Source organism: Sinocyclocheilus anshuiensis, unplaced genomic scaffold (assembly GCF_001515605.1).
Source record: "Sinocyclocheilus anshuiensis isolate Anshui unplaced genomic scaffold, SAMN03320099.WGS_v1.1 scaffold471, whole genome shotgun sequence".
In the NCBI taxonomy this organism is placed as follows: Eukaryota; Metazoa; Chordata; class Actinopteri; order Cypriniformes; family Cyprinidae; genus Sinocyclocheilus; species Sinocyclocheilus anshuiensis.
Genome location: NW_015549588.1, coordinates 372,343 through 396,350, shown reverse-complemented (window position 1 = coordinate 396,350; position 24,008 = coordinate 372,343). Strand labels below are relative to the sequence as shown.

Below are 24,008 nucleotides of genomic sequence, written 5' to 3'. Positions count from 1 at the left end.
TTGCGGTGTTCGGCCAATCACAATGCACTGGGTCAGCTGGCCAATCAGAGCAGACTGCGCTTGTCGGAAGGAGGGACTTTGTAGAAAACGAAGCGTTTGAGAGAGGCGGGGCATAGAGGACCTACAATAATGTACAGTATTTGAAAAATAATGTGTTTTTTGAACATTAAAGCATGTCAACATATTCTGTTACACCAAATACACCAAATAATGATCTTTAAAAAAGCATCATATGACCCCTTTAAGTCGTTCTCCGATTATTCTCAGTATACGGAGCACAAATATACATATACATTTGCTTGCTACAGTGTTCAGAGAGTTTAGGATGACTGAATTACGAATCCTGCAGTTCTGTCTAAGCACTAAAAACATCAAGATGGAAATAAGACAAGCATTTCCTGAACAAACGGCAGTGCTTGCAAGGAGGCAAAAAAATAGCACAACAGTTTCAAGTAAGTTGGTAACAACATTTATTCGTCTTTGTTAATGTTAGTTAATAATAATTGTTCATTGTTTGTTTGCATTAGTCCACAGTGCATTAACCAACCTTAAAAACACAACTTTCATATACAAATTGAAAAAAAAAAATGTATAACTAATTGTTTAAAAAATGGTTTAATAAATGCTGTAGAAGTATATTTCATTATTAGTTCATGTTTACCATTAAAGAAACAGTTTGTTTCTTCATTAGATTTGGAGAAATGTAGCGTTACATCACTTGCTCACCAATGGATTCTCTGCAGCAAATGGGTGCCATCAGAATGAGAGTCCAAACAGCTGATAAAAACACCACAATAATACACAAGTAATCCACATCACTCCAGTCCCTCAATTACTGTCTAGTGAAGTGAAAAGCTGCATGTTTATAAGAAAAAAATCCATTATTAAGGCATTTTAAATTTAAACCACTGCTTCTGGTTAAAATATGTGTTCAGAATCCATAATAATGCTTCCTTCAGTGAAAAAGTCCATCCCCTGCTTTCCTCTCACATCAAAATCCACCAACCACCAACATATGTGTTCAGAGCTGTCTTGTAAACGGTGCTTGATCTGTGCATATTTCTCTGCTGATTCAGACGAGATCACTGGAGGAAGTGTTAGTATGAATTATGGAGTCATATTTTAGCCGGAAGCAACAATTTGAAGTTAAAAATGTCTTAATTATAGATTTGTTTCTTACAAAAACACAGCTTTCAGCTTCACATTAATGGATGGACTGGAGTGATGTGGGTTACTTGTGTTTTTATCAGCTGTTTGGACTCTCATTCTGACGGCACCCATTCACTGCAGAGGATCCATTGGTGAGCAAGTGATGTAACGCTACATTTCTCCAAATTTGTTCTGATGAAGAACCAAACTCATCTTGGTTGGCCTGAAGGTGAGTACATTTTCAGCAATATGTTATTTTTGGGTGAACTATTCCTTTAACAAATGAAACCTTATTGTAAAGTGTTACCAATAAGTTCAGGTTTCAGGCTTAAACAACATGTTGCATCAGAGCTGGTCTGACACTGTCATCATGCTGTGTATGAGAATCAACACAATGTGAGTGACTCTGCAGATGTTAAACAGAAAAAAGACTGATCACAGTTCAGCATGTAAATACATGCAAGAAAGAAATCCTGTCGCAATTCAGAATGCAAATATCACTGACATCAGCACTGTCGTTCCATCGTGAATACTGAACATTCTATTAAATTTACATTTTCTTCTAAACCACAATGTTAAAAACCAAAAATAGCCCAGCTGAAGTTATGGACTGAAAACTGAAAGTGGCGGTTGAGGCTGAATTAATTGCAGAAGTTTAATACTGGGTTTAGAGAACAATCCTTGACCAGAATGTTTGAGTAATATGAATACAGCGCTGCCTTGAAAGCACATATTCAAATCAGACTGTATTATTTTAAATAATTCTCATGAAACTGTAGAGCTGAGAAAGAGCTGTGCATGTCAAAGTCACATGTCTAAAGGCAGCAAAGAAATAAAGACGAGGACATATGCATGAATATACTTCACAGACAAAACCAACAGACTGATTTATTCAGAAAATGTTAACGGAGAAAGACACTTTTCAAGCTTCATTTCACATAATTCAGTGTCTATAAGGACTGAAGCAACACATTAGCGAAAACCAAACAGAAATACAATTACATGCAGCATTTAAAGCGATTCATTGGTTTGTGCGTCTAATGCAGCGTTTTCCAACCGATGGGTCGCAACCTGTTCTGATGAGGCCCTGGACAGCAGGGGAAAAACAACATTAAATACACATAATAAAATAAGTAACCATATAATCATAGCCAGGACAGCAAAATAAACAGCCTTATCAACTTCTCAAAGGGAGAAAACGCTGTTGTTGGCATCAAAGGGTGTGCTTCTAAAGCACTTTGGCACAAATTCATTTGGGGGGTTTATTTTTAAAGAGCCAGCCTCTAAACTAACACCACCAGATCAACACTAACCCATAACGGGCTTTACGAGGGCCTCAAAGTCACCAAGTTATGATGTAATTCTGGTCAGTTTTGGCAAAGCAATAAAGTTATACTGACCACAGCACATGTTTCCACCCGAGGTCACAGAGGGTGGAGCAGAGAGACTGATAAAGAAACAACACTGAATGTGAATGTGTTTGGGCGTAAATGTGTAAATATGTGTGGTACTATCTAGCTGAAGTGTGATATAGGTTTAATTTTTACTATAATATTATATTAGTTAATGCATCATGAACTACCAGTGAAACAACAAAAACGTTTTCACAGCATTTATTCATTTATTAAAACGGCAATTATTATTAATCTAACATTATTAATAATTAATTTTAATATCATTTATATTTGAATCCTGACAGGGTGAAGTAGAAAACCATCATCCTTGCAACAAAACAGTATGTTGCAGTCATTATGCAACATTTCTGATCTGCTCAGATTCAAGAGAGAGGTGTTAATATGTTATATTCATTTAAATATACAACTAGATTAATTTAAAATTTGTAATTTTTAATAATAATAATAACTAACTGTTATTATCATTATTATTGTACAATTATTAATCATTATACAAATATTCTGGCTGCTCAGATTCATTAAGAATTAAAAAAAGAATGTTGTCATCATACTAAAAAAAATTAAAACTACTATTTAGTAATTATCAAATAATTAAACAATAATATACATATGTTTAGTGTTTTTTAAATTATATTAATTAATGTATTTGGTATCATGAACTACCAGCAAAACAATCCTTGTCCCACAGCATTTTTATTAATTTATTAAAACAACAATTATTATTAATCCAGAATTATTAATAATTGTTAATTGTTCCTTTACACTTGTTCATAATACATAAATGTTAATTTATACAACTCAACTTGAAATGTTAATTGTTCATTTTAATGCAATTACTAAATGAAACAAATATATATTACTAATTATATTTTATATTCCTACAAAGAATTTATAAAACATATGTATGCACTAAAAAGTTTATTAAAAAAACACACAATATAAAATGTATGCAAAAAAGTTCAATTTAATGTTAATGAATGATTAAATGCACTTTTTTTTCCAATCACAGTCCATATTCCTGTTAGACATTTATTCCAAACAGAGGTTCAGCTTCTGTAACACGCTAATAAATCCAGAACAAACTAAGACATCAACACTTTCCTCCCTCTACTGTGTTCTGTTTGCTCTCTGCATTTATTCCTCCGCATTTTAGCAGGCTAATTTAATCAAATCATTCATTTCCATTTCAACAACAGCAGACAAGAGGCTAAAGGATGAATCAGGAAATGCAGGCCAGTAAGCCTTCAAACACGCGCTTCATTCAGCTGTATACTGATTTATGTTGGTTTCATAAGGGCTGTAAATGATTGTCTCGCGCCTGACATCTTCCAGCTGGCGGAGATCTTGTGCGTCTCACAGATATGCATGAATATTCACTTGCAGCAGGTACTCAAAACAAGGTGTTTATGGGACGCGTAATTGAAATACGACCGTACTAAATTATTCTGATCACACATGCGCTTTATAAATGAGCCCCCAGATGCTTCTAAACACGTTCTCCTGAAATTCTCTGGCAACCTGAATGAACTTGCAAAGACACACATTCATCAAAGCACACTTCCTTCCTGATGATTGTGTGAGTAAAGGCGTGCTGAGGTAATGCTCGCTTAAGTGCCGATAAGATGAGGGTTAACGCTACTCATTTATCTCAACAGTTTAGAACGAAAGGGACGGGGCTATGCGAGGTGAGCAAAGCATCGTGGGAAGAGATCAGATAAACTGCCTTCCTGGTCGTCCATCACTGGGCTTGTCAATAGCAACATTACTAGCATGATGTAGCCAATCACTAAGTTCAGTTCATGCATTTGAAAAGCACTACTTGTGCACCAGAAGGCTTCCTCCTCTGAATGTTCTCCGTGTACTTTTAATCAACTCCACACAGGGTCCAAAATTAAAGCTGCACTCAGCCATTTTTTCCTTTATTAAAAAAGATTTATTCATAAAAGAATGACTGGTACTTTTGAAAAATCATCCATGCTCACATGAAATGAAATGACTCTTCTGTGTGATGCTACATTCATGCTGTTAAGTGTCAATATTCAAGAGGTCTAAAAAAGATTTCATAATTATATGTAACCATAAAAAATAATAAAATAATTTGCAATTCATCATCATCAAAAAAAAATAAAAAATAAAAAATATATATATATATACACACAAATAATTAATAATTTATATAAACAGGTAAATCAAGTAAATGTCACTAGCCAAATAACAATTTAATCACCAAAACAAAGACACGAAGAACAAAATTGAATGGGTCTTCATGATTTTGTGATTTGTGGGGTTAAGATTATTAAAGTACATTTTACAAAAAATAAAAAAAATTTTTTAAAATTAAATAAAATAAAGGTTAATGTTATTTGTCATGTCCTTGTAAAAAAATAAATAGCAATTTCTGGGTGAAAACGGCTTCAAAGTGAAACCAATCCATTTATTTTTCATGCTGCAAATGACAAGCAAATATTTTTGCTATAAATATATAATGCAAATTTGTTTTTTTAAATAATTGCAAATATATTTGTTGCTATGATACAATTTCATAGACAGTTTTAAATATTGATGAATGGTGCAAAAATGTTCACAATTTATTTGCAGGTGAATCAAAAATAGAAGCTGGATGAACTCTGGATGCTTTGGATCATCAGAAAGACAACTATACAACTGTAATACTACTACAAAATAATGCAAATAATTCATAATTATGGTCAGAAAAATTCACCAGGTACAGATAAAAATACAAAATCAGTAATCTTAAACCCTGATCTCACATATGATGAAACTTTCATTTAGTGAAGAAGAAATGTGATTTGGAGTAAGAGCGAGCTGCTAACATTTAGAGGACGCTAGATTTCATTCGCCATGGGCAGGGCACGGCACGTCTCTACCCATAAACTCCCTCCCAATCAATACTCGGACTGTAAAGTGATTGAATTCAAGACTCAAAGATCTCCAGTGCAGGCCGCTGTTTATTGCATCTAAGACTGCTTGGATAAGGATCTATAAATAACTGAATGTGTCATGATATAGAGAGAGGAAGAGATAAGCCAGAAATGAAAAGGTGACCTGCGAGGGGACGAAGAGAGGAAAGACAAGACTTCCTGAAACACAGCGCAGCAGAGTTGACAACTGTGTGAAAGGTCTCGGCCGGGTCGAGCAATAGAGTCGCAAACACACACTGCTTTCCTATTGTGTGCACAACAAAAACAACTGAAAAGCTTCTTTACCGCACAGACAGCAACAGAGAGTGCTGCTGATTATCAACAATCGAAGATAGAGAGCTCAAGAGTGCCAACGACTTTTTCAGCAGAAACTTTCTGAAAGTATTTTTCCCATGCAAGAAATATATTGCAAATGCATTTCAGAAAATGAGTCATTTCTACACAATGAACCATCAGAAATTAGTCATTTCTACACTGCAAATGATGCAATTGAAATGGTACAAAAAAACAAGGTAACGATTTACATTACGGTGTCCTTGTTATACATGTTACATGTACTTACTATTATAATAACAATAAATTATGTATAATTACACGCAAGTAACCCTAAGCCATATACCCTAATCTTAACCCTAACCATACAGTACATGTAGTTAACAAATATTACTAAATAATAAATAATACTATTTATTAAATAATACCTAAATGTATAATTACACTGTAACAAGGACACCTTAAAATAAAGCTAAATCAAAATAAAATATAAAATATTCCATTATAAATGTAACTTGCAGTTATGCATTGAATAAGAATATAAAATATATAATATAACAATATTTATAAAATTATAATGAGAACATAAAAATTACAATAAATTATTGGCTACGAGTATACAATATTTTGTTGGATTTATTATGAAATATTCAAATATATTAATGATGACAGAATACAAATTATCTTGAATAGCACCAAAAGCAATGCATAAACAAATACAATATATGGGGGTCCACATAAATTATGTAAGAGTTGTTGTAGCATTTAAATAGAAATAAAGATTTTGATTTCTGAACATTTCTCACAAAACAAATATTTCATATTCTACACTATTTCTAGGTCACGCTCAGGTAAATGAGAGCCATGACTCTTCATACACTGTAAAAAAAATCAATAAGTATGATCAATAAAGTCATGGCAACATATGTTTTTCCATTACTTTAACCAAACTCTTTATATGAGTTATATGAGATTCAACTCGATTTTTAAGTCAGTTTAATATAATTTGAAAGTTGAAATGACTTGTACAGCCAATTTAATTAAACTTAAAAAAAGAAACAAAGCAGCAACTGAACAAAGTGAACAAACTTTTTTTAAAGTTGAGTTGAAATTGGTGGAAACTTCTTACAGATAGTCCTACATTCTTCCATCGAAGCTCAAGATGCTCTTTGAAACATCTCAGAGCATGCTGAAGCTCCAGTACAGCTTTAATTAAAGCAGAAGAGACACAAATCAAAGACATTCACCTTCATTTTCAAATCCAACTTATACCATTTTACAATATGGCAAAATACCTTCCCAGACTTCTGCACCCCATGTACTGTACGCCTTGCTGCATTACACAAGAGACAGCGCAGTCCTTTTGTACCTCTGCTGCTCCTCACCAAAGAGAAACGCTATTCTGAGCTTCAAGAGAGACACGAAGAACAACCAGCCGCCGACAGCGCATCAGAACAAACAACAAGAAGCAAGGGCCAGTGTCTATACCCTAACATGAGCAATATGCCAAATAAAGAGAAACGATAATCAATATTAATACTAATTAGGCCTGGGCGATAAAACGGTATCGATATTTATCGACGGTACACCTTCTTCGATAACGATATGAGTTACGCAGACAGCACACACAAACACGAACACATGCTGAATTGAGTGCTGTGCCTGCCTGTGATGAAGAGATTGTGAATAAAGAATGAATATTAGTCGAATTTTAAAATAAACATTTGCATTTGAATGTTAGGCGTGCGTCAGGGAGTGTCATCAGTGGCGCGCAGATGCGGTGATGATTATGTAAGTGACCGTGTTGCATTTTAACGTTTTGTTAGTCTAGCCCACGAGACGCGCCGCTGCTGCGTTATTCATTCAAAATATTAGAGAAATATAGAAGCTCAATGCGGAGAAGATCTTGATTAGGTTAAAACTGAAACCAAGCCATTCACACAGAATGCATATTCAGCGCATTTTTTAGACGGACAAATACGACTGCTGCACTCGCGTCTCACACAAGAGATGTAGCCATGCAAAGTTAAAACAGAAAACACGTCACGAATTTGTGGAAGTTTATTCCTTTTCACTGCATCTCATATGTTTTTAAATGCAATCTGTGTGGATGGCGCGTTGGCTCTTTGGATTAAGCAATGCATAAATACATGATACTGTTTTGTTCATAATTGTTTATGCAATTTACGAAATTATATTTGATTTTTATTAGTTAATTTAGACGTAATGCACAGTTTTTATAGACAGTTATTTCCTTGAGTTGACTATTTAAATGCGCTATTATTTTGCTCACTGCGCCCTCCTGTGGCCTCGGGAGACAAAGACAAAAGTTTCCTTAAAACCTATTTAATCTGCATCTAAAACATTAGAAATGAGATATTGGTTTAATTTTTATTTTGTGTTTGATTGTGAAAACAAAAAATATTTGTTGTTTGTCTCAATAAATTACAGTCCAATTTACAATTTTAAAATACAGTGGTTAAATAAAAAAAATATTCTATTGCTCTTTGTTTTAAAAAAGGTTATAAAAAATGTCAATAATTATCGATACCGAACGATATGAAACATTATATAGTTGATACATTTTTTAGCTATATCGCCCAGCTCTAATACTAATGTTGTAATGTGTGATGCAGTGTGCAGAGAATCCCTCCGGTTGTCACTCACAGTCCCAACACTATCAGTCATGATCTCACACACAAAACGCAGCAAGCTTTCTTCATTTTTACTGTCAAGGAGACTTATGAGGGCGCTCTTCATAGGCAGCAACCCAGCAAACAGCACTCCAACTTAGAAGACAGCCGTTTGGTAACTGCTGTCTACGTAAGCAGCTCGCTAGGTTTTGGAGCAGATCCAGTGCGTCTGTGTTCACAGGACAGAGTAACTCCACCGAAGCAGCTGTTTGAACACTGAATCATTTAGTGAACGACAACAAGGCAACAATGCTGTCGGTTTCCAGGTCTCTCTCAAGGCCCTGATGGCATGTGGCAGATGCTTATGGATATGAATGTGTCTTGCCTGCACCGTCTGTAAAAATGTAGAATACCAATTTGTCATTTAATTGCCACTTAAATATGATTTACAGTACATTTACAGGAACAAGCGCACTGGGAGGAGCACAATGGTGATCACTGTTAATGAATCACACTTTGTGGGATTTGAACCTACAGTACAATCTTTTAGGTTGTACAACATTGGACAGTTTTGACTTTAAATTCAATGGATGAGCCACATTTAAGACACAGCAGTTCTCTACACCTAACAAAACAACAAAACTCTACATGTCTTTACCAGTTTGGGACACGTCCTGCTCCGCATTTTCACTTTATTCCACATTCCTCAATGTGTAAATAACATAAATCTACCATGCTATAAATCGTCATGCCACCCTGCCCTACCGTACAATGCAAACTCAAGCTGTGCATTCATTGGACAATCAGATCGAGCTGTGTGGCAACTAAATACGTGCCAAATACAGGTGTAGATGGCCTGTTTTCTGCTGGAGTCTCAGTCCTGTTTGATCAGCTGTGTGTGCCTGACATCATCCACCTCCAGAGAGCTCATCACATGAGCACGAAACCCAGCAAATGAAGTTTACATATAAAAACCACAGCGCAGCCTCAATGAAGTCAGCGATGCAGACAATGATAAAACTCCCATCAGCCCACAATGCAACTCACCTCAGGCTGAGAGAAAGCTGCTGGTCCTTAGACTGGAGGAGATCGGCCACAGAGAAGCTGCTACTTCCCAAGAAGTTGCTCTAAAGAGAAAACACAGGAGAATGTGGTCATGACATGAATGCAGATGTCAACCAACTGTAGAACATGTGATAAACACATCCGGAGATCATCTTACATACGCGTTTCATTAATGACGTCTCTATATCTAAACCGTACTGCAGCTTTCAGTTACAGCTGCTTTTTAAATTCCAAATCAATTCCTGTATTTGAATTGAGGTAGCAAATGGAATATAGAAATGCAATGTGAATTTTGAATGTAATGAAGCAGAATCAAAATTAAATGAAATTCTAAATAATATAAGTGTAATGTTTAACTAGAAAATAAAAGTTCAAGACAATATTTGAATCCTGAAAAGAAAAAAAAAAGTTTGAAGTGATTGAAGATTCATATGCTTTACAAACAGAAAACTATAGAATGATATACAGACAGATATAATGACGGATGGATGGATGGAACAAGTGCCAGATAGAATGATAGATAGATAGAACAATACACAGACAGACAGACAGACAGACAGATAGATAGATAGATAGATAGATAGATAGATAGATAGATAGATATGATGGTTTGCAGGGAATATTTTAATTCCTGTCACACAGTAATCATCTGCTCCTGGCCTGGAAACATGTTTGTGTGTTTATGCATGAATCCAGCAGCGGCAGTGAGCATGAATAAACACAAAGTGCAGGAAAGAAGCCATCAATACACACACAAACACACAGAGGGGACAAGAGACAGATTGCTAGAGGAACAGGAATGGAGTTGAAGAGTAAGAGAAAAGGAAAATGATGTAAGGGAACTAGAAAAAGCAAAGTTTTGTCTTAAAAGCATGACATGACAGACAGACAGACACTGACGGAGGCCGACAGACTACACTGAAAGCTCTAGGAGGAGTGACGGTTCAGAAATGTCTGGTCTCAGAAGGATGCAGCAGCTTAAACACAACTGCTTTGTCAAGCAACATAATGAGAAAACACAGACATAAATGTGGACTGGATGTGTTCATCACTCTGGTTTGTTCCACTGAGAGAGAACCGGTCATAGCAAGGACATGCAGCCCTCTATGCAGCCTTAATTAGTAATTACAACACACACACACACACACACACACACACACACACACAAAGACAGAGACAGGAACCCCTGGACATTTTTCAAAAATTAATTACTGTGCTGCATTCTTCACTGTAAAGACTCTGTGGAAGCCAAAACAGACTCTGATTTGGAAATGCTGTGGAACTGATTTATACATGAGTTAAATGGAGCTGAGAGTTTTTGTGCCGTTTTCACACCTGGCTGGTCTGGAGCGTTTGTTTCTCCCTTGGTTCGGACATATAAATATACATATACAAAGCTGGGTAGTAACTGATTACATGTAATCTGGATTATGTAATCAGATTACAAAAATTAAATACTTGTAAATAGAGTGTATCACATTTTAAAATGCTTCTAATTAGATAAATTAGAAGTTAATTTAAAAGTTTCCTTTCATGTTTATTAATGTGTGTTCATGTAATGCAGGGATTCCCAAACATTTTTGTCAGTCAAAACCTTTTTTACAGTCTTTGCCTTTGACAAAAACATACAGCATTCACTTGAAATATACCTGAGAAAGTTAATATATTTCACTAATTTAACAAGTTCTCTGATTAACGGTCACATCGACATGCAGGTAAACAAACAGTTCCATATTTACTGTTCAAGTGTTTAATTTTGATAGTATATAAAATAGTTTATTTTTATTTTACACTTTTATGACTGAATTCATTATTAGCTTTTTATCAACTATTAATTACAGTCAGGGAAACCATGGCGTCGTGTAATGTTTAATGTATTTCATGATGTGGATGTATTAAAAAAAAAGGAATATATTTTCTTCCTCTTTGTTTTTTTTTATATATTGATGTGGTACATTTAATTGCAAGTTTAAAAAAACATAACATAAGTGGCACGCAATGTCGCCAAACGTTCCTGTCATTTGCATGTTTGTCTTTTTTAAATAATGATTTCCTCGTGAAGGCGCGCGTATGGTGTTTACCGAGACAAAGTGTTGTCAGAGATCAAGACGGGATCTTGTGCTTGACGTGATGAAATACGTGGGAATACGGCGTATGGTTTGGCTCTGACAGTGATGTGGGGTAATTGGGAACAACAGTGCTTTTTCCTGAGCAGGAATTGGTTTGGCATCATCATCATTTCAATTCAGCTAAATAAGAAGGTCACCAGCCACTACACAGGAGGTTAAAACAGTGTGAGTGAGTAGTGATTTATTGATGTTTTACATGTGCTGAAAAGGTTATGGGCCAATTCACAGTATTGACAAAGACAAGAGATAATAGCTAAATCCTCTACATGCACTTCAGAAGTATCAGCCTTATAGACACTCACAAATGCTCTTCTTGGTCTATGTCTCTTTTGTAAAGATTGCAGTGCCTGAGGAACACAATCTCAGGCGTCATTACTCCACAAAACCCTCTGAACAGTATGCTAAATGTGAGAAAAAGATCAGTCATGCAACTCTGAAAAAACGCTGTCCGTGCAACAGAATTGGTTTCAGAGACTGAAGAGATAAAGTATAAACTAATGCAACCACTGAGACTAGTTGTCTGCATATATCTCTACATAAACCAAATAAACTAAATAAAACTGGTTGCAACTGTTCAAGCAGTTCCATTTAGATCACCTGACTACTGTAAGTCAATTGGATCATTTAAAAAAACAAAAAACAAATGTATATTGAATACTGAGGGAGCAACACAGTAAAATAAAACAGTAGAATTAGTTTGGCTCCAGACAAAAGGCCTTAAATACACATTATAGTGATATATATTCTAGATACTGGTGCAGTACATGTCAGCATCATATGCAAATAGTTTAAATATAGAAAAAATAATAATAATAACAGCAACATTTAAGTACAAAAGGCGAAAATAACCACCTCAACAAGTGTGTAACCACTTTTCAGTTTATTTAATTCCTTCTGGCATTTTATAACCTCTCATTTTATGAGATCTCTTGTATTCTTTTGCTGTAAGTTTTTGGCCAAAGTGTGTTTTTCACGCCTTTCTACCCCATATACTTTTATTACTCAACAGTTCCTGAAAAACTACTGATTTTATCACCTTGAACAAAACTGAAAATCATTAAATATATGATCAGGGATTCTCAAAAGCAACATGAATCAAACATCAAAATCAACCTTTAGACCTTTAGCAAGCATTTGTTTTACTGATATGGCCACTATATCTGTGATATATTTAGACAGGTAGGTGTTTAGGAAAGTGGTTTTAGTTTCTGTTAAGTGTTATTGAAGCAAATAGCAAAACTCAAAAAGATCTTTCACACCAGAAGGCCTTTAGTCCTGTTGTACTTTACTCTAGAAGCATATTTCTCTTGCTTTTCTTTTCCCTAGAGCACTTTTAAACAAACACACTCACAACAGTGTGAAATCTTGATAACAAACCACCTGCAGCGTAAGGGTTTTTGCTTTACTGTATTGTCTTTCTTTCTTCCTTCCTTCTTTCCGTGCTGAAGCTCTGAGGCGACTCATGAAGGACCAGACAACACCGCAGAAATAGTCTCAGTCTCAAGATGAGTCACATGCGAGAGCGTTTTTATCTCGTGTACTTTTCCAACTGCTGGTGGAGGAATTTTTCTGCTTTTAAAGGGCATCCTTTACACTGACCTCTTCTACACGAACACTTCCTTCCTCAGCGCTTTCACGCTAATAGAGCAGCTTCTCAGGTGCATTGCAACATAGCAAAACCACACACACACACACCCCTGTATATAGATACCCAAGAAAACAAAAAAAAAACACCAGCTAGAAAAAAACCCCAAGCTATTGAAGCCATTTATACTACAGACAAAACAGATCATCTAAAAACCTGTTACAGCAATAAATGTGCTACACACAAACAAACACAGAGAAAAAGAGGAGAGGCAGCCCCTCATTTTCACCAACAGCTTTATAGTTCATAGCCAGAAGGAGCAGGACAATCTGCTCGTCATTCAAGCAGACGAACATAATGAAACTTGATAAGCATTACCTGAAGGAAACAGCAGCATTTGGAAGGCAGCAAACGTGTTCTGGTTTAAGGTAAGTGTATGTGTTAGTCTTTGATTCAGAGTGAATGAAATGCCGCATCAGAGACGCTTTATTGCTGTCATGTCACGCAGCACAGACACATCCAGGATCTGACCAGCAGCACATGGAAAACAACACATACAACAATAAAGAGTTACATATATGCAAGAGAGACCAATCAGTGTGCATATAGATATCGCAATCACATCATCACAGTTGGATACATTTGGAATGCTGAAGATTCTATGAATGCAAGTCAATGGGAAATTTTAAAAGTATAATCCCAAATATTAAAAAAAAAGTACAAAGCTTACGAAAATACTTACGCTATATATATATATATATATATATATATTGCTCAGGCCACTTAATCAGCCAATATTTCGCCAATTTGATTATATATATATATAACAGCAATAAAATTAACAGCATGTATGTATGTATATTGTCAATAGTTAATGCATTTTTTATTAATGCATTACAAAAAAATGTATATTAAATTTTAATATTAAAAAACAAAAATGTATATTAAATTTTTTTGTGAATAATACATGTTTTTAATATGCATTAAATATGTTTAATTAAATGTTTAATAAATATAAGTTAATATTGTGTAATAAAGTTAATATTTAGGTAATAATGTCAATATACTGTGTTAATAATGTGTAATAATGTGTAATATATAGATGTGCAATATATATAATGTTAATAATGTGTAATATATATATAACGTATAATATATAGTGTGTAATATTTCCACCACTAAAAAAAATATATATATCGTCTGATGTAATTCCAGTTTACCACTCATATTTAGCACAACCAACACTGAAATTACAGGCAAAAGAAAAGCTTTAATAAATAGAGAACATTAAAGAGTTCAAACAGAATAAATCCAGTATTTTAATACTAAGTGTTGAACAAACCCTTGCCAGAATGTCTGAGGAATATCAACATTGTTCTGCTTTGCGAGTGAAATGAGAGAAAGAGGAAAGATAAAAGTGAAGTTTCCTGACATTCATAATGAGCTGCCGCTGTCACTCTCACTCTCTCTCTCTCTCTCTCTCTCTGTGTGTCGGAGACTAAATGCAAACTTCTGATCATGCCCTCCCCGCGTCACCGGAGGAAGTGTGCATGCTCAAGACATGACACTGACACAAACACAGACGCACGCTTACCCTGCTGTCTAAATGAAGACATACCGCACACTTCAGCTGTTCATATAAACCTAATTCCGACTACAGACTACCTTAAAGAAACTTTCTGCATGCTAGGACTCAAAAATGATCATGCAATTTATTCATAAATCATTCGATAACCTGCCCAAAGGGAGATTTTGCCACATTTAGCTCACGTCTGGGGACCATTTTGTCCCCAAACTACAACAAACACACATCTGGCTCTTCAAAGATGACACGTCTCACACTCCAAATCCCCAAATGCACTTATTTCCCACACAATTCCCACACGGATCACACCAATGTCAGTCCAGCAGCAATCAGTCCATCCCACCCCTGCGTTCGGGTCATTTGACTTCGCTGACAAACAAGAACCCTTAAGACGATCCGCACCTGCATAAACACACTCACACGCTGCATGTTGACATCCTGAAAGCAGACTCACTTGTTAAGAGTAGCGCTCGCACTCGGAGGTCCAGAGGAAGTGTCCTAGCAGAGCCGTCGCGGGGCAGAACCACCTCACAGGGCTGCTGCACGAGACCGCATCTACTCCTAAGGATACATTTGCAGCCTCCTTCCCGTCTGCGCATACCAGCCGGGCGAGCAAACACACGCGCATGCAGTAAGCACACAGAGCGGCGACACGACACGACTGAGCGACTGAATAAACCACTGCAGATCTGAGCCCACGCCAGAGACACTGAGAGAGAGAAAGGGGGAGGGAGTAAGACTGGGGAGGTGTGTAATACTCAGAGATTAAGGAAGGAACAGAAAAAAGAGAGAGAGACAAGAGCGCACACACTGTGAGAGAGAGAGACAGAGAGCGACTGCAAAAGTAGGTGAGACAGAAAAGAGAAACAGACACACCTCACATGGGTTAAACAGAGACGGGGGTCAGTGACTCAACAGCTACTTGAATTAACACACAGAGATAGACGCTGATTGTGTGTGTGTGTGTGTGTGTGTGTGTATGGTCCATATAGTCGGATGTTTGCGTGTGTTTGCTCTTTAGTCGGAGGAATTACAGTTTTACAGGTTTACAGCTAATCCACAAACATGCATCAGAGCCACGTTTTCTGAGAAAAAGGAGGCCGCGGCTCTTCAAAAATGTATATAGAATGATAAAATAATTGAAGCGAAAGAAACATTAGGTTAAATGCCATATAAGGCATATTTTATCTAGTAAGCGTGTTTATAACAACACAAACACAGCTTCTGCATAGCTGCGCAAAAATGGATGCTTTTCACATTTTCGCGGTTCTCGGATCCAGAAGTCGTCATAGTTTGGTAAACTTATACAGCGGTGAATGGAAACTACAACAAATAGAATTTTCCCATTTGCTCCAAAAGAAAGAAAAAAAATTGAGATTATGATGGTTAGAAGAGAAAAAGACGTCAAATTTGCTGTGACTCCCTCAGCCGTTAGTAGAAACAGCACACAGCACTAGGGGTGGGCGATGTACCGACAGACATGATTAACTGGTAGAAATTAGAGTTTGGACTATCGTCTCTATCGCAGTTACATGCTCACGTGACATTGCTGTGCTATGTAGTCACAAAAACTTATCGTTTTCGCACATTTTAAGCATTGCAGTTTAAAAACAAGTGATTTTAAGTTATTAAAACGCAATCCGCAGCGAAAGAGAACTCATTTTGCTATATGCGCGCACTGTCTGAGAGACTGTTTCTGAGCGCTGTCAGAGAGGAACATGCAGACGGTGCTCATAGAGTTCTTTTTGCAGCTTTATAGGCCTTGAACGGTTAAATACACACAAAATGCCCGTCTTTGCAAGTATCTTCGTAAACAGTAATTTAGGTCTTAAGTGAAAGCAAACAGCTGAGAAAGAAAACACACGTGTAACAGTAATTGGATCTGGGCAGCTCTTAAAGTGACAGCAGTCTAATATTCCTTCTGTCATTCATGTTAATCAAACAACAAAAGAGAGAAAATCTCTCACTACTCTTGACTAAATCACTTTTGTAACTTTAATAAGAAGAAATATATATTTATACACAGTGAAGAATATGCAGTGTTTTTGTACATTCGATTACTTATACAATGTAGCATTTATTATTTATTTGTTCTACTGTAGTTTTTGTCCTATTGCTTGTAATTAGCTTTTTTTATTCTTATTTAACGGCTGACTTTCTACTTGTCTTTAATGAGCTCGAGTTTTTTTTTAAATTTAGGCTAATATTAGTTGTTGTTTTTCTTAAATATTGACACTGGTGATAAGAATTATGATATTTCCATGGCTTTAAAAACTATGATATCATAAAGACATTATTTAAAGCAAAAACAACTATATCGTGATTTATATAGTTACCGTGAAATAAAAACATATTGTGATATAAGATTTTGGTCATATCGCCCACCCCTACACAACAGCATTAACCCTTTTTCTGTAATTTAATAAAAGGTAATATAACACAAAGTGTAATACATATAGGTATTATAACACAAAATGTATTTAAAGCATATTGTTATAAATTTACATTACATTTTTAAAAATAGCTATATTTACAATAGGTGCATTCAAAATCACGTACATATGCACTATTCCAAGGGTGGCGAACTGCAGACTTGATAAAACCTCACCTGCCTGTAGCTTTCTAGTAACCCTTCACCTTGATGAGCTTGTTCAGGTGTGTTTGATTAGGGTTGGAGCTGAACTCTGCAGGACTGCAGCTCTCCAGGACCGACGTTCGCCACCCCTGCACTATTCTATGCCGTTTTGTAGTATAATTAGTATGAGTAGTGTGTTCACACTGAAAATTCCAAAAAAGTACACTTTAAATACATGGATGATTTATTTAAGTCATGGGTCTCCGACCTTTTTTACACCACGGACCGGTTACGTTTGGAAAATATTCTCATGGACCGGCTGGACAGTGGGGTATATAGCCTAATATATATATATATTAGGCTATTATATAATATTATAATAGCATTATATAGTGGTTCAATGCATTATATTGTGTTGTTTTTTTTGTCACAGATCGGACTATTTTTTCGGATAAGCAAGAAAAAAAATATTTAAAGCAGAGAGAATGACAATGCCGTGATGGGTTTTTGACATAGGCTAATTTTATGTGTATGTATACGCAACACGGTATTTGTCTGAAACACGTCTCTATGCTTGTGTGCGCTTTGATTGTGTGCGAGAACAGCGCGTGAGTAAAGAATTGAGCTCTCTTTCGTTTCTTCTTCTTGTGTTTTAAAATTGCTTGTATGTGTAAATTGGCAAATTAATCTGCGAATGACGTGCGTGCTGAACGGTAGGGTCTCATCCGTACGTATTACGGATCAACTGCGATCCGTTTAACTCCTAATATGTGACAGATCAGAGCAATCTTTCATTTACTTATTTAACATTAATTGTCAAATTGCTACTCCATATCAATTGCATACAAAGAAAATACAGAATAATTAGAACAATCATTAACATAAATAAATAACAGAGTGTCATATCTATACACATTTTTCCCAGAAACGTTCTTGCGACCCGGTGGTTGGGGACCTCTGATTTAAGTAACTGAAAAAATGAAGTGTGGAATGTTGGACAATTCATTCACTCAGCTGTCGCAGCTTCAATTACGTAGCGAAGGGTGAGGGGCTATCAGACTCAGATTATGAATGACAAAATATCCGTATATAATTCATACACTACATGGTTGCGTACATAGTGCTTAAGTACATACAAGTGCATAGTGTATAGTGCATCATTTGGGACGCAGCTAATGTTAATAATAGGGATGCACCGATACCGATGCTGATATCGGTATCGGGCCCGATACTGAGCTCTTGTACTTGTACTCGTTAAAATGCCCCGATACCAAACGCCGATACCACACAGCATGTGATAAGTGCCATATTCAGACAAAGAAACACCGACAACAGACAGCAGAATGGAGTTATTAGAGATTAAAGATGTCTACGAAGTATATGTATGCAATGAATATAAAACATTCAGTATTAATGCCTGTATAGCTGATTTGCGCCAGCTGGTAAGCAAATCACGCTAAGTGGATTGAGCGTGCTGCGGCGCAGATGCCCGAGCTTATCGAGTGAATATCCCTTTCTCACAGACATCACTGGAAAGTTCGCTCACTTAGCACGCATAATTTGGATTAAAACTAAATCGTAAATATAAGACAATTTATAGGGGCATTCACTATAAACGTCATTTATTTTTACCCTTAAGCATACACGACTTTCTGGCGAAAGTGAAACTAACAGCCTGTGTGAAATGCGCTAGGCTGTACTACTGTCCTCTCATTCTGCACCAGTACAAATACGTGTGCGCGTTTCGCGTGTTTTGCTTGCTTCATGAGTGTTTCTGCATTATATGAGTGGCTTTGGAAAATAAATCGCTGAACGTTTCAGATGTAAAAAACGCGACTTCTATTTATAAAAAATATCACTGTTAGGAGATTTATAGCGAGTGGTTCCCTGCATTTTTACAGCAAATCGTGTGATTACAGTACTAAGCCGCTGCAATGGAGCAGCTCTAATGTTATTAAATTAAAGATGATGTAGACTACCATAGAGAGAGAGAAAAATTAACAGTGAAAGTAACAAAAACGTGTAAAATACGTTTTAATGGACATAATTAAGTGTGAAAATAACAGAAGGATGCACAGTCAAACCAAAAATTATTCAGAGACCAGATATAATTTTTGAGACTGTATCTATTTGATAAATGAAGTTAACCAACTAACATTATACATACTCTTTTGGTTTCCGTACCCAATATTTTAAAAATGTACAGATGCAGTGAAAATATTGGTATCGGTACTCGGTATCGGCAAGTACCAAAAATAAAAGTATCGGTATCGGGCGAGTACTGGAAAAAGTGGTATCGGTGCATCCCTAGTTAATAACTGTGGAAACACATCATCACAGTCTTTAAAAAAGTGATTCTGTGTTTCCTACATTGCATATTTTCTTTAAAATACACCAGAATTCAAACTAATAAATGATTTCTGTCAGGACCACTATCGTCAAAGATGATTGACAATTAGCATACAGTTTGGATTGGCAGTATGGTTCTGTTCTGGGCAAGAACTCCCTGCACCTCCATGCAGCCTAGCATGGATGAGAGCAGGGAGAGCAGCAATAACCCCCCAGGGTAAACAGAACAGAACTAACATAAATGTATTGCAGATATTGTTAAGTTCAATCATTTTATGTACACATTTTAGAATTAGTCTGATTCAAGGAGAATCAGAAGACTGAATCCCGACTGACAGAGGAGGAGTTGGGGATGGAGGAGGGTAATTAGCTATTGAGCAATGCGAAAACCGCTGATAATACTGAGGGACCTTATATAGGAATGCTTAGATGGGTGTCGTATTCCCATAGGTAGATGGGGATCAGCTGAGAGTCAGCTGATGCGAGCTTGACTAACGTGACCTGCCAGAACTAACGCTACACTTGATTATTAATGTTGCTGGGGTTAAAGTAGTAGAAAAATACCAGTGTAGGGTCACATGAGAGGTGGCAGTGCCTCCACAGTGCTGTGATTGGCCAGTGAATCGTCTAAATGTGTCAGACTAGTGGGAACGGATGGACTAATTACAGAGTAAACAACTTAACCACTCAGACATCACCAGTTTTTGGTTGAATCATGATGACCTTGAAATGACAATGTACGAGTGAGCTGGTTTTTCATCTGTGTTAAATTAAAGTTGCATCTCCTTTTTATGACAGCTGCAGTGTTTGCAGATCATTTGATGACTAATGGTCTGAAAAAAAGGTGGATATTAACCATAATTGAACAAGAGTTTGCGGTACCTAATAAAAGCTACACAAAACTGCATTACTATAGTTATCTTTGATGCAAAAACAGTTTAAAACACAAAACAGATGAGACTTAACAGACGGATCACATCTTCTGGTGTCATCAGTCACAAAAATACTACATGCACAGGCGTTTCATTTTAGCCTACATCTTCACACTGAGGTTTCACGCCAACATTTGCTCAATTTACTAGGCCTATACATAAACCTGTTGCAATGATGCACAAGCAACAAACACACAATTACAAACCAAAAATGAATCAACTTAATTAAAAAATAGAAATTTATTGTTGAATTCCACTGGACACATTAGAAACCAATGAATGTCAACTGAATTGTAAGACCAAAAAGACAAAACTGCATGTTAAAGCAAACCAAATGGTGACTGGCCAATTCATATGAATCCAGATATCTGAGAGCTACTGGTCACACATCGCTAGGCTAGAATTTCAGTATCTCAGGCATGCTTGTTTAAGGTTAATCTGGTCGGGTTCAGACCTGCCGGAGTGCTTTTTCTTTTACTGTAAACAACCTTGAAACCAAAGCAACTTCTAAAACACACACACAGAGTCATGAGAGCAAAACACAGGTCATACTACACTAGTATCTGTTAAGACACTGTAGGCACATGCGCATCTGTTTACTAGCAAAACATCCTGAGGTGAATCTGAGCGACTGAGACTGAACTTCCTCTAATAACCTGATGTAATTCCCACTGAACATGACACATGGACAGAAACAGTCATAAGATCTCAAACTCAGTCTCACGAAGGCCAGTGCTGTCTAGACTAGTGTTTACTTACATCAACAGTGCTTTGAAAAAAAGAATAATGCATATTTTGCATAAAGAAAATGAAAATTCTTCTTTTGCATCGTGGCATTTTCTTTTTTCAACGGGATCATGTGAGGATACACACCTTCTCTTGAATGTTTACATGCATTTACTTAACAGAAGATTATAAGTAAATCTACAGCTTAATAAAATCTCAACAGAGAAGCACAGCTTGAACACACTTTCCACTGAGTAATATGTGTGATTCATCAGATGTACTATAGCACAAACACAGCCATACGGAAGAGTGACCTACCAGCTTGAACGACAAACACTATAATGCTTCTTAACTTGTATAAACAGCGGCAGGCCTTTGAATCAAATCATCACACAGCAGATCAATCCACAACCGAACTTACTATGGTTAACAACTCGTAACAGACAGGAAAACCAGCAGTGTAGAGTCATTCCACAACATGACCATGCTCGCCCCAAACCTTCACATGACCAGTACAGGCCAATCTGCTCCACTGCACCAGCAGGGATGAACTAAAGTCAATATTGGCTTCTTTTCAATTCATGAACAGACTTTTGGTCGTCAAACTGAATAAGCAGCTTATTCTGTTTAAGACCCACCCACTTAGATTTGGGAATTTACTGAATTGCAATTCAGTGGAATTTTATTAGTCATACACAAGACAAAACATAAATTTCAAAACTATTTCTGATTAAACATGTTACTAAATTAAATTTAATTATGTCAAAATTGAAAACACATTTTATCAAAATACACATTTTTGTCACTTTATAAAAATAAATATTGACCAAAATGTTATTAATATATATAATATAATTAACCGTAAAAACAGGTGTAATAAGGTGTAATAAAAATTAACATTTCCATCATGGTAAATAAAACTTATGTTAATATCAAATTTATCTATTAAATATGATAAAATATACATAAATACTAATTTCAATAGGTGGCATTTCACTTATTAATTATAAGTATCATCTATTGAAATTATGCTGACAACATGTTTATGGGCAATTCACACTGAAAACAAAGAGTGCTATAAGTTATAAAGCTACAGTACTATAAGAACTTTATAGCAAAATGTGTATCAAGTTCAAGACATTGATGCTTGCATATAGAACTGCCACAGGCTCAGCACCTGTCTACTTCCACTCACTATTACGAATCAGCTGTCGCTTCACAATTTTCAAGCAAAAAACAAGCAGCTGAAAACTCAATTGTAATTTCAATCGACCTGGATGGAATTTAAAATGCATTTTCAATTCAAATCTGAAGCGCACACAAACCTCATCATTCATTTTCACTGTGCACAAACAGAAGGCCAAAGCGAGGCTCACTGTCCTTCCAGAGGAGCCAGACTCATGAGTACATCAGTGAGATATGATGTTCAATCAGCAGGTCACTATCACAAAACAAACTCCCACAGGGGGATCCGGATCAATCGCAGGTCACCCTAAAGGGCTTTATTTTGCCAGAATATCCATCTGACTGTACATTACCCGGCTTATTAGACTTCTTCTCACCAAATAAATAAATAAATAGGCGTGAAATATTGATTTGAGCTGAAACTATTCCATTATGCAAGAAGAAAGAGACCGCAAAGTGATACGAGAGACATGAAACTAGCACGTCTATGTCAAAAATCAGTCAGTTAGGCAGTTTAACATTGTTTAAAAAAATATTTCAGAATCGAGTATCACAGAGAAATTAGTAATAAGATGTAGATATCTGAATGTGCCTGGTTTACTTCACCATTCAGCTGTACGTCCCGCTCCAGACTCCCGCTAATCCCAGACTGCGGCTCACGGGACAAGAGCTAATCAAATTGAACTCTGAGTCACCTCAGGCCTCTGGAGGTGTGGAGGGCCAATCCAACAGCTTCCCTCTGAGGGACAGTTTTAATTCAACAGGGGGAGTTACGGGAGGGAAACATGGACAAAACTATTGTTAGTGCATGTACAGTACATGTTTCACTGAAACAGAAATGATACGGAAAAAATAAGCATAAAAGTGCTTCTTTTTTCTTTTTTTTATTAAACAGTGGTTTACTGAACAAATTGTTGTTCACACACTGCCAACACACATTTGTCCAAACACCATGTAAAAGTAGATTTTGCATTATAGGTGCCCTTTAACATCTAAACCTCTGTGAAGTCTCAACAAAAACTTTTGTATCAAATGAAGTCAAACTGGTGAACATGCTGAGATCCAGAGAGATCTGTTTTTGTTTCTTTTTACAGACAAAATGAAGAGACCCGCCTTTTGTAATTATCTACCAATCAGTGCATTTGTTCTCTTGTTGCCAACTGCTTGCACGGCCAATCACATTAAATAAAGGCCAGAGTGAGCCGTTTAAATAAATTGGGATTTTGAGTTGACAACACTTGAAATCTTAAATTTACAAATTTTGTAGGTAAACAAGTTACACAGACTTAAGTTTTTGATTTATTGGCACAAAATGTAAAATTGTAAGTAATGTTTAGTCAAGATTACTTAATTATTTAAAGGAGACCAATTATGCCCCTTTTTACAATATGTAATATAAGTCTCTGGTGTCCCCAGAATGTGTCTGTGAAGTTTCAGCTCAAAATACCCCACAGATCATTTATTA

At 36.2% G+C, this 24,008-nt stretch overlaps 1 protein-coding gene across 6 annotated transcripts in view; it reads right to left on the bottom strand.

The window, feature by feature from the left end:
- LOC107657998 (type II inositol 3,4-bisphosphate 4-phosphatase-like) overlaps positions 1-24,008 on the bottom strand; it is a 175,434-nt gene that overhangs the window by 120,675 nt on the left and 30,751 nt on the right. For 3 of the 6 annotated variants that reach the window (XM_016446372.1, XM_016446371.1, XM_016446370.1), the window contains exon 3: positions 9,460-9,539. In XM_016446372.1, the coding sequence (XP_016301858.1) occupies positions 9,460-9,539 (80 nt within the window). Of the gene's footprint in view, positions 1-9,459; positions 9,540-13,569; positions 13,718-15,230; positions 15,485-23,149; positions 23,181-24,008 lie in introns of those variants that run through there. The other 3 variants (XM_016446375.1, XM_016446373.1, XM_016446374.1) reach the window with 3 other exon arrangements.